The 13,808-nt window shown below is 40.4% G+C and overlaps 1 protein-coding gene across 2 annotated transcripts in view; it reads right to left on the bottom strand.

Annotated features, from left to right (window-relative positions):
- WASHC2A (WASH complex subunit 2A) overlaps positions 1 to 13,808 on the bottom strand; it is a 57,353-nt gene that overhangs the window by 14,099 nt on the left and 29,446 nt on the right. For both annotated transcript variants that reach the window (XM_007446782.1, XM_007446783.1), the window contains 4 exons: positions 12,788 to 12,889; positions 11,130 to 11,258; positions 7,835 to 8,001; positions 2,978 to 3,080 (listed from right to left, as the gene is read on the bottom strand). In XM_007446782.1, the coding sequence (XP_007446844.1) occupies positions 2,978 to 3,080; positions 7,835 to 8,001; positions 11,130 to 11,258; positions 12,788 to 12,889 (501 nt within the window). The remainder of the gene's footprint in view (positions 1 to 2,977; positions 3,081 to 7,834; positions 8,002 to 11,129; positions 11,259 to 12,787; positions 12,890 to 13,808) is intronic.

Here is a 13,808-nt window from a genome sequence, read left to right as displayed (position 1 = left end):
GAGGAGGCCCCAAAAAAAAAAAAAAAAAAAAAAAAAAAAAAAAAAGAAAGAAAATATTCTAGGATCTCTAAACAAAAAATATATTTTATATGTTGCCTAAAGGCGATCAAATTTCACAAATGGTAAAACTCAGGTGTGCAGGTTGTTCTGCTACTTAAGATGCGTATCTTTGACCTTTTGTCTTATTTAACAATCATAATTACTACAAAGAAGTTTTACATAACCAGAACCTTCAAAATTCATTAGATTACTGCTCATTTATCCAGGGTAGAAGTTATTATTTATAATTTACAAAGAAAAGCCACTCAGATCTTCTGACTCTCTTAACCATGAAGCCACTTTAGGGAGATGCAAGTACAGGTAATTCAAAGAAAAGCTTATAAGCACTCAGAAGCAGCAGCAATGCTGCAAGCTTTTACTACAAGCTGTGCACTTAATGGGACTGTGGTGAGGAAAGAGTCCCTAAATCAGTAACTGGTATGGGCCTGGTCTGGGAATAGGACAAGTTAACACCTTTACTGGGTCTGAAAATATGAAGAATATTTCCAGAAAAAAGAGACAACAACTTCCTCTGGAATATTTTGGGACAGGATGAGTCACCAAGAGTGCATGGCGAATTAAGGTGGAAAAGCTGAGTCTACTTTGAATGAAATTACAGGTGGCGTGGTAGGTTCAGCTACAGGCTCAGCTTGACAAAGGGATGACAGGACCGGGTGGTCTTTGAGAAGATAACTTGGGCAGCGGCAAGGAGAGATGAAGAGAAGGAGCACTCACAGGCCAGTTAAGAAATTATCTCAATAGTCAAGGCTAAAGATGACAAGACTGTAGGGACGGGAAGAAACATTCCTAACAAACTGGCAGGAAACAGTGATGACTACCCCATCAAAGGAGAAATATTCACACATGTCCTGCTGTAGTTATTCAGTGGAATACTATATAGTGATCAAACAAAAAACAAGATGGAGTTTATGGAAATGAAAAACATGCTACAGGATATTTTTTTAAAAAGGTGCATAAAACTGTAAAACATGATCTCATTTAAATAAAAAAAAGACAAGAATGCCTAGAAACAGGCATGAAAAAAGCACTGGCAACACATTGTTACCAATGATTACACTAGGGAGGAGTATGGAATGGGGACTTCGTATTCTCTACACATGTTTTTTCATTTGTTTGTATCTGTTTTTCCCCTTGACTACCTTTTTTTGTTTTCTTTCTTTTTTGGGGCATGGGGGGCCGCACCATGCAGTTTGCAGGATCTTAGTTCCCCGACCAGGGATTGAACCCAGGGTCATGGCAATGAAATCGCCAAGTCCTAACCACTGGACTGCCAATGAACTCCCTCTATGCGTGTGTTAACCCTTTTTTAAGAAGGCATCCATGTATTACTGTATAATTTAAAGTAAACTTTAAACAAAAAATATTTAGGAGATATGGAAGAAGAGCCAGGTATGGGTCTCCAGAAAAGAGGAAGTTCGAGGCTCCTTTACTGCCATTTCCCTCCTTCACTGTACCCCCTAGGGTACAATGTCCCTCGGGATGTGCAGGCATCGGGGACTGCACATGGTCACCCATGACCACAATGGGAAGGGGAGAATCTTCCTCATCAAGCAAGGGTGGAGGAGCTGCCTTTTTAGATTCTGTGGCTGCTCCCACACGGGGGGAATCTTGGGGGGTACATCCCTCCTTCCCTGTCTTACATGTCTTAGAGTGGTCTGAAGTTGGGGTTGAAGGCCCTCTACAGCAGGCTGTGACTTTGCTTGATTCTTGGCCTTTGAGGCTAACCCAGCTCAGGTAAAGGAGGTCTCCATGGGGTCTAGCCTGAGAAGTTCTAAATTTTCCTTTGGGGCTGTTGGCAATTGCCAGTTGGCAATAAAATGCTGCTTGGCCTCACTTTGTTCTGTGTGCACACACTTACATATACCCACATAGGGAATGTGTTGGGGAGGGATGAATGACAGGCCAAAGACAGGATTCCAGTATCCCTAGGTTCCCAGGACAAATATTATCATAATGCCACCTTCCTCTCATTTCTTAATACTCCTTTTGATATAAAAAACATGAAGACTTGCTAAATCTTTTAGCTTAGGCGATCATGGTTAGTGATGCCATTTAGAGGTAATTGCTGGAAGACTGTTTAGACTAGATAGGCACTGATGGACTTTTTTTTTTCTCATCACATACTTTTAATTTTTTAAAAAAACTTTAATTGTCATAAAAAACACAACATTTACTATCTTAACCATTTCTAAGTATGGAGTTCAGTAGTAGTAAGTATATCCACGTTACTGTACAACCAATCTCCAGAATTTTTTCATCTTGCAAAACTGAAACTCTGTACCCATTAAACAACTCTCCATCCCCCAGCACCGCCCTCAGCCCCTGGTGATCACAGTTCTGCTGTTTCTATGAATTTGACTACCCTAGGTACCTCGTGTAAGTAGAGTCATACAGTATTTGTCTTTTTGTTTCTGGCTTACTTCACTCAGCATTATGTCCTCAGGCTTCATCCATGTCGTAGCCTGTGTCAGAACTTCCTTCCTTTTTACTGATTCACTATTAATATAAACCAGGACCAAAGCGTTAGTACTGGAAACTTGCTCCTGTGAGGAATAACCTGTACATTAACTGGCCTGGTCTAATGTTAGCAGAATTCCATGCCACCGGGGCTGGCTAAGCCCGGCAGTTCCTCCAGAAGGAGTGCAACAACGCTGTTCCCTGCTCTCCCCTGAGACTCAGACGCCTACAACTGACACTGAAGGGGCTGCATGATGTGGAATCCTTTTCTCCAGGCTTTGCACGTGTGCTTCGTCTGTAAAATACCACTAACCAGAAGATGTCTATCTAAAACCAGGCAAACGAGTTTTTCCGTAAGACTCAGTCTCCAAGGTCAGGTTTTAGGACCTGATTGAGGGAGGCATCAGTATTCACGGAACATCACCTCAGGGTTACTTCCTGGGTCTAAGGTTAAGAATACCGTTGTTGCAGGAGGAGCAGATGCGGGAGGAGAGCCAAACAGAGAGCTTCCACTGTCACCATCATCTTCAAACAGGAGAGATGCTCTCTGGGTCTTCTTTTGGCTATACAAAGAGTCAAATTAAAGGCAAATGTGATTTACAAAATACAATATTCTTCCTAGGCCACACCTACAGGAACCCACCTACCACCAAAACACCCAAGTCATCCATTGACCTTACACAGTTGCAGCAAGAAAAGCCTTTGAAGTAGGTGCAATTTGTGCCCAGCAAGTCATCACCTGCTGTCTGGCATTCTTGGGTAAAAGCCCAGGGCCCTCCTCACCTTGTCCCTTTGTCAGTTACTTTTGACTCAAGGTAGGTGCACTAGCTGTTGGCTTTGCCAACACACACAGCACACTTAGCATTCACAAACGTAGCATTCTCTCTCACCATTTCCTATGGCAGAGGAAGAACCAGGGAGCACCAGTGCCTATTTCCAGCGTGGTCAGGAAGGCGGCTGTCAAGAGATCTCAGGGCCAGAACCTGCTTCAGGCTGTGACCTGTGGCCTGGTGCCACCTCAGCCACTTAACCATGTCTTTCCAAGCGCCTCTGTGGGCTTCTGTGCCTTCCCTTCAAACCCTAAACCCATCCCATTCTATCCCCTCCACACAAAGTCTCTAAGAAGCTGGGAAAGCTCATCTTCACTGTTCACCACAGCAATATTCACCCATCTCTACCCCATGTTGGGCAACCACAGCTGAAATCCAGCCACAGCTCTCCTCACCACCTTCCTCTCACCTGTCTTCACCTACCTCCTCACCTAGGCTTCCACATCAGCCCCTAGGGGCAGTCAATAAATGTCTGCCAGAATAAATATTGATCAGGACCTTTTAAGGAACAGAATCATAAAAGTAAAGAAACACAGGGAGGCCTAGCACTGGACATGGGCAGTCCCAAATAGAAAGTGTTCTAATTACAGAAGGGTCATGTTCTATACTATGTGATAAGGAACCACCCAACTAGCAGCCTACTAGAGAATTATCAAAGTAATGAAAATTCCAAATTCAATGTTAGCTAGATAAAAATAATACTAGTCATTTCAGTATCCATCTACTTACACTAAAAATAATTAGCATATATACCCATAAGTATATGTATCATAATATTTTCTCTAAGTTTAGTTATTAACAAAGCATAATATAAGGTTATTCATTAGTTTAACATTGGATGTCTGCCTACATCTTAAAATTCCCTAAGGATCACACTGACTAGGGAACACAACTAACCAAATAGTTGAGCATACTTACACTGGACACTTACACTAAAGGACAGTAAAAAATTAGGTCTACACCCCGAAGAAATTATAAAAACAAAGAGCCATATACAGTCAGGTAAAATCTAATATGCCTTTAAGGATATATACTGATAAAAATGTACACAAATTATAACCAAAATATATGACTACTAAGTGATGGTCACAAAATATTACAAAAATAACTACAACAGATGCCTAAAAAGCAAAAACCTTATTAAGCTGCTACAGCAGAAGAAAAATCTTATGCATGATTTTCTGAACAATTTCTAAAAATCAAAACCAAAACCAAGCTACCCACAGAAAATAATCTGATGCCAGATTCTGAAGTTCTAAGCTAGAGGAAAGCTAGTTAGCTTTCTGGACATAGTTAGAATAGATAACGACAGTGAGTCCTTAACCTTGGATCTCATTCCACACCCTCCGGCACCTGCTGGTTAAATGTGGACATCCCGTGAAGATCTGTCCTCAGAAGAAAAATATGCAGCTCAGTGAACTGGAGTATTTCTCATTATAAATAATGGGGTAATAAGTATTTTGATTTATTAAAAGGGACAGATGTCAAAACACATTAAGATGACTATAGAGTTTATGGCCTACACCAGGACACTTTTGAGAGTGAAAGGGAAAATTATTAATCACCAGGCTGAAATGACAGGCACAAAGCAGGCCTCTCCAGACAAGCAAGGATGTTTGAGTGCCCTACTTACAAGGCAGTATTTCGCAATTTGTTAGGGTCACAAAGCTTCTGTTTCCTTTTTTAGAATGGCTTTGAGTTACAATTTACATACCATAAGATTTACCCTTTAGTAGTGTACAATTCAGTGACTGTTAGTATATTCACAGAGTTGTGCAACTATCACCATAATCTAAATTCACAATATTTCCATCAACCTAAAGTGAAAGCCCATACCTGTTCACAGTCAGTGCCAATTCTCCTTTCCCCTCAGCCCCAGACAAACACTCATCTACTTTCTGTCTCTATGGATTTATCTCTTCTGGACATTACACACAAATAGAATCATACATGTGGTCTTCTGTGACTGGCTTCTCTCAATTATCACAATATTTTCAGGGTCCATCTATATTGAAGCACGTATCTGTACTTTATTCCTTCTAATTGCTGAATAAGAGTCCATTGTGTGGATAAACACATTTTATTTATCCGTTCTACAGTGGATGAACTTTTGAGTTGTTTCCGCTTTTTGGCTATTATGAATAACGCTATGATAAACATTCACGTGCAAGTTTTTGGGTGGACATTTCTTTTACGCATATTCCTAAAAAGTGAAATTGAGTCATGTGGCAACTCCATGTTTAACTTTTCATGGAACTGCTAGGCTGTGTTCCCAAGTGGCTGCACCATTTTACGTTCCCACCAGCAATGTGGGAGGGCTCCAATTCCTCCACATCCTCTCCTGCACGTGTCTGTAAAAGATTTTTTTGAGAATCTGATGAAAGCTAGCATTGCTGAAAGCTGGATATTGTGTGTAATTGGTACTGGGACCTACACATGAAACATGTTTCCTGATCTCTAGACCTGTGACCATATGTGTGTGGTGGGGGCAAAGGGAGGGGCTGCACACGTAAATAGGTAACTTCTATACAGTGTAGAAAATGCTCAAGTGAAACAGAGCTGGGGGCGGGGGGTTAAAGATGGAGCCATTTTGCTTTAGACTCTAACACTATTTCTTATCTTTCTCAGCTATTTGGGTTAAGGAAGGCTTCTCAAAAGAGAGGGCTTAAACTGAGTCTTAAAAGAAGCTGGCCAGGGGCTTCCTTGGTGGTGCAGTGGTTAGGAATCCACCTGCCAATGCAGGGGACACGGGTTTGAGCCCTGGTCCGGGAAGATCCCACATGCTGCAGAGCAACTAAGCCCCATGTTCCACAAATACTGAGCCTGCGCTCTACAGCCTGCGAGCCACAACTACTGAGCCTGTGCGCCACAACTACTGAAGCCCACATGCCTAGAGCCCGTGCTCCGCCACAAGAGAAGCCACTACAATGAGAAGTCCGTGCACCGCAACAAAGAGTAGCCCCTGCTCGCCGCAGCTAGAGAAAGCCCGGGCACAGCAATGAAGACCCAACGCAGCCAATAATAATAATAATGATAAATAAGTAAATAAATAAAATGCACAACATTTTAAAAAAAAAGAAGAAACTGGCCAGGGAAGAAAGGAAGGAGAGAGTCCCAGGAGAGAGAGAGAGCAACAAAAATAAAGGAATGAAATGTTATTTCCCCTACACTCATGACAGTAAATTACCTTTCCGTGCTTACAATGTACCAGCTATTGCGCTAAGCATTTCATATTGGGATTTCATTTAATCCTCTCAATGATCCTATGAGAGAAGCACTATTATCATTTTTGTTTAACAGATGAGAAAACTCAGGGTCAGAGAGGTTAGGTAACTTGTCCAAGGCTATTCAGAGAGCAACTGGCAGGGCCAGAATTTAGTATCAGGTATTGGGATTCCAGAGCGTTTTACATTCTTAACCAGAGGCCCAAGATACACCCAGGGGTGAAGTCACGGAGCCCAAAGTAGAAATGGCGACATCTGAAGAGATCATAGTATTCAGACACAGAAATATGAGACATTTTTGAATCTATCAATTCAGGATTAAAGCTTAACCACACCAATGCATAGGGTTTACATGTCCAATCAATTGCCTCTTTATGTTACTACCATTCAATTAAATTTCAAAGTAATCATTTAAGGATCTGAAGAGAAAAAGAAAAAAATACATATATTTTCAAGGGAGTTATTCTGAATACACAGCTTATCTGCAGCATATTACAATACCAACCACAGCCCACACTCACTCTACATCAGGGGTCCTCACCCCCAGGCCGCAGACTGGTACCAGTCCCAGGCCTGTTAGGAGCCAGGCCGCACAGCAGGAGGTGAGTGGCAGGTGAGCGAGCAAGGCTACATCTGCGGCTCCCCATCGCTAGCATTACAGCCTGAACCATCCCCCACCATCGCTGGTCCGTGGAAAAACTGTCTTCCACAAAACCGGTCCCTGGTGCCAAAAAGGTTGGGGATCGCTGTTCTACATAACCTGCCACCCTTTAGTCCAAGCATTAACGTGCAGGAACACCTAAGACCAGCTAGGGGTTACCAGCAACTGGTGTGATACAGCACAGCTCTTCAGAGAACCATCTTACTAAACAGGATGTTTCTCGATGCTGAGCAGATTTCTATCCAAATGACAAACTTAAGTAACTTGGACAAAACTTTACATTCTTTAGGGTATCCCAGGGAAAAAACAAAAAAGACAACAAACTGTACTTAAACCCATAACAAACTAAGAAAAATAGTATTTTAAGGTTAAAAAAAAAAAGATAAATAGAAGAAATTAGGTAAGGATCCATGAAGAAAAACATTTCCCAGTACCAGGGGAGAATAACTTGCAAGTGAAAATCAAAGACATTCTCGTTTATATGATTACCAGGTGATGAATGATTGGCATGTCACCCCCAGCAGCTGACATCTTGCACATCAAATACCTTCACCTATTACCATAGACACTGATGAAATGATTTCTTACAATGACTGTCTCACCTGTCCTTAGCAATAGCAAACAGATCATCCTCATTGTCCTCCTCAAAGAGGCCGGCCTTTTTCACGGCCTTAATCTCCTGGTCTTGGGTGGTCCCAGAGTCCCTAAGTTCTCCTTTAGACTTGTCAGATGCCGAGTTGGTCTGTGAGTCAGTAATATTCCACTGGTCCTTAAAAGATAAAATATATGTTAAAATCCTCTGGCCATTTAGATTAAGAAACCTGAGGAGTAAAATAAAATTCACATTTGTTAAACTAACTTGTATTTAAACTAAGTGTATCACTTTCGAGGAAAGCTTATGTCCAAGGCTTTTCATTGAATGCAAATCTAGACAGCTGGGTTCTTTGACCTCCCAGACCTTATGGTGTTTCCCTCCATCACTACCTGCCTCTCTCTATGGTCCTGTTCTGTGTTAGGACAACGGAACTTCTCTACTTTAGAGATCAAAATTAGTTATACAGGGGAATGAGAAGATACAGGAATGTTTAAAAAAAAAGGAAGTCGAGAACTCTCAACTTTGGAGGAAAATGATATTTAAATTTAAAAATCCCAAAGCAAGCTGGAAAAAAAAATGTATAAAAAGCTCGTGCAATGTAAACAAGACACAATGAAAGCTGCTAGTGACCCTTTTACCACAAAATTCTGAATCTGGACTTTAGAAAGCAATTAAGGAAACCCCACCTGGCTATGCTCGCCCCTTCAAATCAAGGATCTCCTGAGCACTTGCTAAGTGGTCCTGGAGTCTAGAGCTTTGCAAATCAAAGTGGGTTCCACAAGCAGGAGCTTCTGTTATACAGAATTTCTACCCCACTTTCTGAATCAGAACCTGCATTTGACACAGTATGTCCAGGTGATTTCTTCACACGTTATAGTTTGAGAAGTGCTCCCCTAGAGCGGGGATGCTCAACAGCGACCACATGCTAGAATCCCCAAAAGAGCCTTAGAAACCTCCAGTAACAGGCCATACCCCAAATCAATTAATTCAGAACCTCCAGTGGTGGAAGCCGGTATCAGTACTCTCTAAAGTTCTCCAAGTGATCCCGCTGGGCAGTCAAAGCCGAGTCACTGTTCTAGAACCCTGGTTATCTTTACTCTGCAAGTACTTCTGCTCCCTGCTTTAGCTAATATTTTTATTTTCCCTGAACAACAGTAATATTACAGAAGAAAAAATTCAACTGATGGTTGGCCATTACTATAGGGAGAACAACCCACTAAGAATGCTAAAAAGAAAAAAAAAAAGGAAAATCCATTATAAATTCACAGATTTGAGTAGAAAAAGCAAATTATGTTGTGTCATTTTAAGTTGCTTTCAATTAGAAAAAGTGAACACATCTATCATTTATCTGCCTATAGCATACCCTCATAACTTACTTATAATGTTAAAATAGAGTATTATAAAATAGGAAGATTTTTAATGCTCACAGCTTTTAATATCATTATATTTAGTCTTTTTCTGTACAGCTAAATCTGAACAGCTGCTAAACTATATTCTCAATTGGCTCTTCTAATATATATCCAAATAGCAAATGGAAACATTGTTAAGACTCTTATAAAAAAGGAATTAAACGAGCATAGACCACTCCTACCTTGTCTAGCTACCGTTCTTGGTTAACGAAGCACAGCAATCATTTAACAAAATAAAGTATTGGGAAAACTGGACAGCTACATGTAAAAGAATGAAATTAGAACACTCCCTAACACCATACACAAAAATAAACTCAAAATGGATTAAAGACCTAAATGTAAGGCCAGACACTATAAAACTCTTAGAGGAAAACATAGGCAGTAACACTCTATGACATAAATCACAGCAAGATCCTTTTTGACCCACCTCCTAGACAAATGGAAATAAAAACAAAAATAAACATATGGGACCTAATGAAACTTAAAAGCTTTTGCACAGCAAAGGAAACCACAAACAAGACCAAAAGACAACCCTCAGAATGGGAGAAAATATTTGCAAACGAAGCAACTGACAAAGGATTAATCTCTAAAATATACAAGCAGCTCATGCAGCTCAATATTAAAAAAACAAACAACCCAATCCAAAACTGGTCAGAAGACCTAAATAGACATTTCTCCAATGGAGATACACAGATTGCCAACAAACACATGAAAGGATGCTTAACATCACTAATCATTAGAGAAATGCAAATCAAAACTAAAATGAGGTATCAACTCCCACCAGGCAGAGTGGCCATCAACAAAAAATCTACAAACAATTAATGCTGGAGAGGGTGTGGAGAAAAGGGAACCTTCTTGCACTGTTGGTGGGAATGTATAGTGATATAGCCCCTATGGAGAACAGTATGGAGGTTCCTTAAAAAACTAAAAATAGAACTACCATACGACCCAGCAATCCCACTACTGGGCATAGACCCTGAGAAAACCATAATTCAAAAAGATACATGTACCACAGTGTTCATTACAGCTCTATTTACAATAGCCAGAACATGGAAGCAACCTAAGTGTCCATCAACAGATGAATGGATAAAGAAGATGTGGCAAATATATACAATGGAATATTACTCAGCCATAAAAAGGAATGAAATTGAGTTATTTGCAGTGAGTTGGATGGACCTAGAGACTGTCATACAGAGTGAAGTAAGTCAGAAAGAGAAAAACAAATACTGTATATTAACACATATATATGGAATCTAAAAAAAAGTTTTTTGGTTCTGAAGAACCTAGGGGCAGGACAGGAATAAAGATGCAGATGTAGAGAATGGACTTGAGGACATGGGGAGGGGGAAGGGTAAGCTGGGATGAAGTGAGAGAGTGGCAAGGATATGTATACACTACCAAATGTCAAATAGATAGCTAGTGGGAAGCAGCCACATGGCACAGGGAGATCAGCTCAGTGCTTTGTGTCCACCTAGGGGGTGGGAGGGTGGGAGGGAGATGCAAGAAGGAGGGGATATGGGGATATATGTATACATACAGCTGATTCATTTTCTTGTACAGTAGAAACTAACACACCATCGTAAAGCAATTATACTCCAATAATGATGTTTTAAAAAAAAGTAAAATAAGGCCTAACTCATTTGAATTAGCATATATTATAATTTGAGGGTGATACTTATTTTATTCCTAAGCATTTTGAAAAGATTAACTTTTAATATACTACAATAAACATCTTTCTTCAAAAATAGAAAGACAGTCTTGTGAACATAGTCTTTGGTGACCGAACTTCACAGGATCTAAATAGGCAGAAAAAGAAAAGGTTTAGGACAGCTGTAACTCTTAAATCCATCAAACCATCTCCTACTCTTCTCTAGAAAATAACTTTCAACCCACCTCCTCATCACTGCTGAACAATAAGGCAGATGCTTTCTTTTTGGAAAGCTCAGAGGGCTTTTTCTCTTGGCTCTGAGTTAGTAGAGATGATGACTGCTTCTTAGCAGCTGTAGCCCCAAAAAGATTATCCTAGAAAAACAAATGGCAGAAGAGTATGACAACTTTGAACACATAAAACAAAAAACTGAAGATATTCTCTCATGTCAAATTAGCAGAGAATAAGTCTCCAGTCAAGTGAAGAAGATATATAACACCTTTTGGGGGGAAAAAAAATCACACAATACTAGTAAATGCCACTTCTCACTTATGTATAAATCCTACAACAACAGCCTACAATCTTCTCTAACTATATTCATCCGTAGAAGGGAAACAGATACCATAAAATTCAAAGGCGGAACACCTGGGAGGAAGCAGGAAAGGGAATGATGTGAGGACAAAGTCATAGAAATAGGAAGGAACCTGGCCCCGCCCAGTCCTCCTGTGGGCGGGCCTGCTATGCTCATTAGGGAGGGTCCAGAGACTGCAATTGGCCTGAGAGCAGTACAGTCCCCTGTGGCAGCCAGCAGCCTGCACCTTTCTTTCTATGAATTAGAAACCAGACCAATGCATAAAGATACAGGGAGCTTTCTCTACTCTTTCACATTTATGAAAGACACACACCTGGGACAGAGGGAAGGAATGACTTGTGTTTCTGATTAATTTCAAAGAGACAATACAAACTTAAGAAATAATTTACTAAATAAAATCACTGGCCTAGTAAGAGCTGATTCTTAGAGGTTCAACGGCATTCCCAAAGTACCTATTAAGGTATTTTTATTTAGGTAAAGGGAACAAAACCATAGAACTTGGCCCGAGCCCAAGTTAGACAGAAAAACACTATTAACAACATACTACAGCAGGTGAACAGTCCTGAAGTGTAAAGACTGGATAAAGGGAGTCTTTAAGGAAAGCGTGGGAAGTTAGGAAAGGCCATGAGGCTAATGAACTGGCACTCACTGGGGATATGAATGACAGAGCTAACATTTACTACGCACTTACTATGTGCCAGGCACTGTGCCACTGGCTGTGCATTAGCTGTTTTAGCTGTCACAAAATAAGCGAGATGAGATTCAGAAAGCTTAAGTTACTTGCCCAAGGTCCCTGGTTTGCATGTGGTGGAGCTAGGATATGAACACAGGGCTCTGATGCCAAAACCCATGAGCTCAGCCACTGCACAATACTGCATAAGAGCAAAGGTTTGGTTTGTCTTCCCTCTCATTTCTTTCTCCCACTTTGCTCTCATTCAGCGTGGGAAAGAGAAGCAAGGTGAGGACATGGTTGCCTTCTCCCCTCCACTCTCACTTTATCCAAGACGTTCTTGTAGATCATTGGGTTCCATCCCCTAAAAAGTATTTCTTAAAGGAAGATTTTTAAAGTGAAACCTACAAAGCCTTGCATACAGCTGGGTCAAGAAATCTAAGGCCCTGCCCATTGTGCAGTTAAGAAAGGAGTCACTGAAATAAAAACTGAAATGTTTTTGTTATATAAGCCTCAGAAAGCTTGACTGCTTCCCTATCACCTTGTTCTACTGTATGAGCCTCTGGTTATAAAGCTACATCAGCAACGGTGTTCTACTAATGGAAAACTTGATTATCTTGTGTTGCAGTAACAATGTTTACCTCTTCATCTTCATCATCGAAAAGTGAGACCGAGGTGGGGAGTTTGCTAGGCAGGAGAGATGCATCTTTCGACTTACTCACACTTTGAGAAGAAAACAAATCCTGTTGGATCAAGATTAAAGTTCCTGGTTAATAAAATATACCAGTTTTTAAAGTATCAGATATAAAACACTAAAGTTTATGACATGATGGCTGCCGTGCATCCAGGTCTCTTTGTCAGAGAGGGAAGCTCGCTGACACAGTCCTCAAGGAACACGCATCACTCCATCCTCCCTGCGTGCAGGTGAGAAGGAAGAGACCCACATGTAACTCCACGTGGCGTCACTGGAGCCCAGAGGTTTTGATACTCTCACCTGGATGATTAAGGCAGGGGAAATTTTTCCAATCAACTTTCTACCACGCTTAAAAAAATAACTTCCTTTTTCTGTCCAGAGAATCAGAGAGATTAAACAGATTTAATAATGGAAATAGAAGCTAGATTAACAAATTACTGGATCTACGACTCTGTTTTATTTAGTTATATCCTCTTTCCTATAATAAGAGTATGATATGATTTCTTTTAAATAAATACAAATTCAATTTAAACTTTAAAATGTTTGGCGTTCTTGAACGGCAGCTAGGAAATGTTGCAAATTAGAGAAAGATCTGGTAGATTCTGAAGAAATTTCCAAAATGTTATAAAATGTCAGCCTATAATGCAAAGAAAGATCTGCAAACTGAGTTGCATGAATCAGAAACATGAAATAGGATACCTATTCCCTCAGGATGAGAAACTTCAATACACAAGAGACAGGCAAATAGGACAAGAACATAGTTTCTAAGACCTCTCTGGATAATTTTTTTTTATCATGTAATCAATGTCTACTCAAATATGGAGCTAATGACTTCATTAACTGAGAAGAGCTCCACTCAGCCCAGGGGGAGTCCCAGGCTTCCCATGCCTCTCCTGCATTTTATGCATTGGCAACATTTCACTTAAAGAAAGGGCTGTGTTAAAAAAAAAAAAAAAAAAAAAAAAAAA

Source organism: Lipotes vexillifer, unplaced genomic scaffold, assembly GCF_000442215.2.
Source record: "Lipotes vexillifer unplaced genomic scaffold, Lipotes_vexillifer_v1.1 scaffold1237, whole genome shotgun sequence".
In the NCBI taxonomy this organism is placed as follows: domain Eukaryota; kingdom Metazoa; phylum Chordata; class Mammalia; order Artiodactyla; family Lipotidae; genus Lipotes; species Lipotes vexillifer.
Note: the sequence above shows the minus strand (reverse complement) of the source record. Positions and strands in the feature narration are given on the sequence as shown.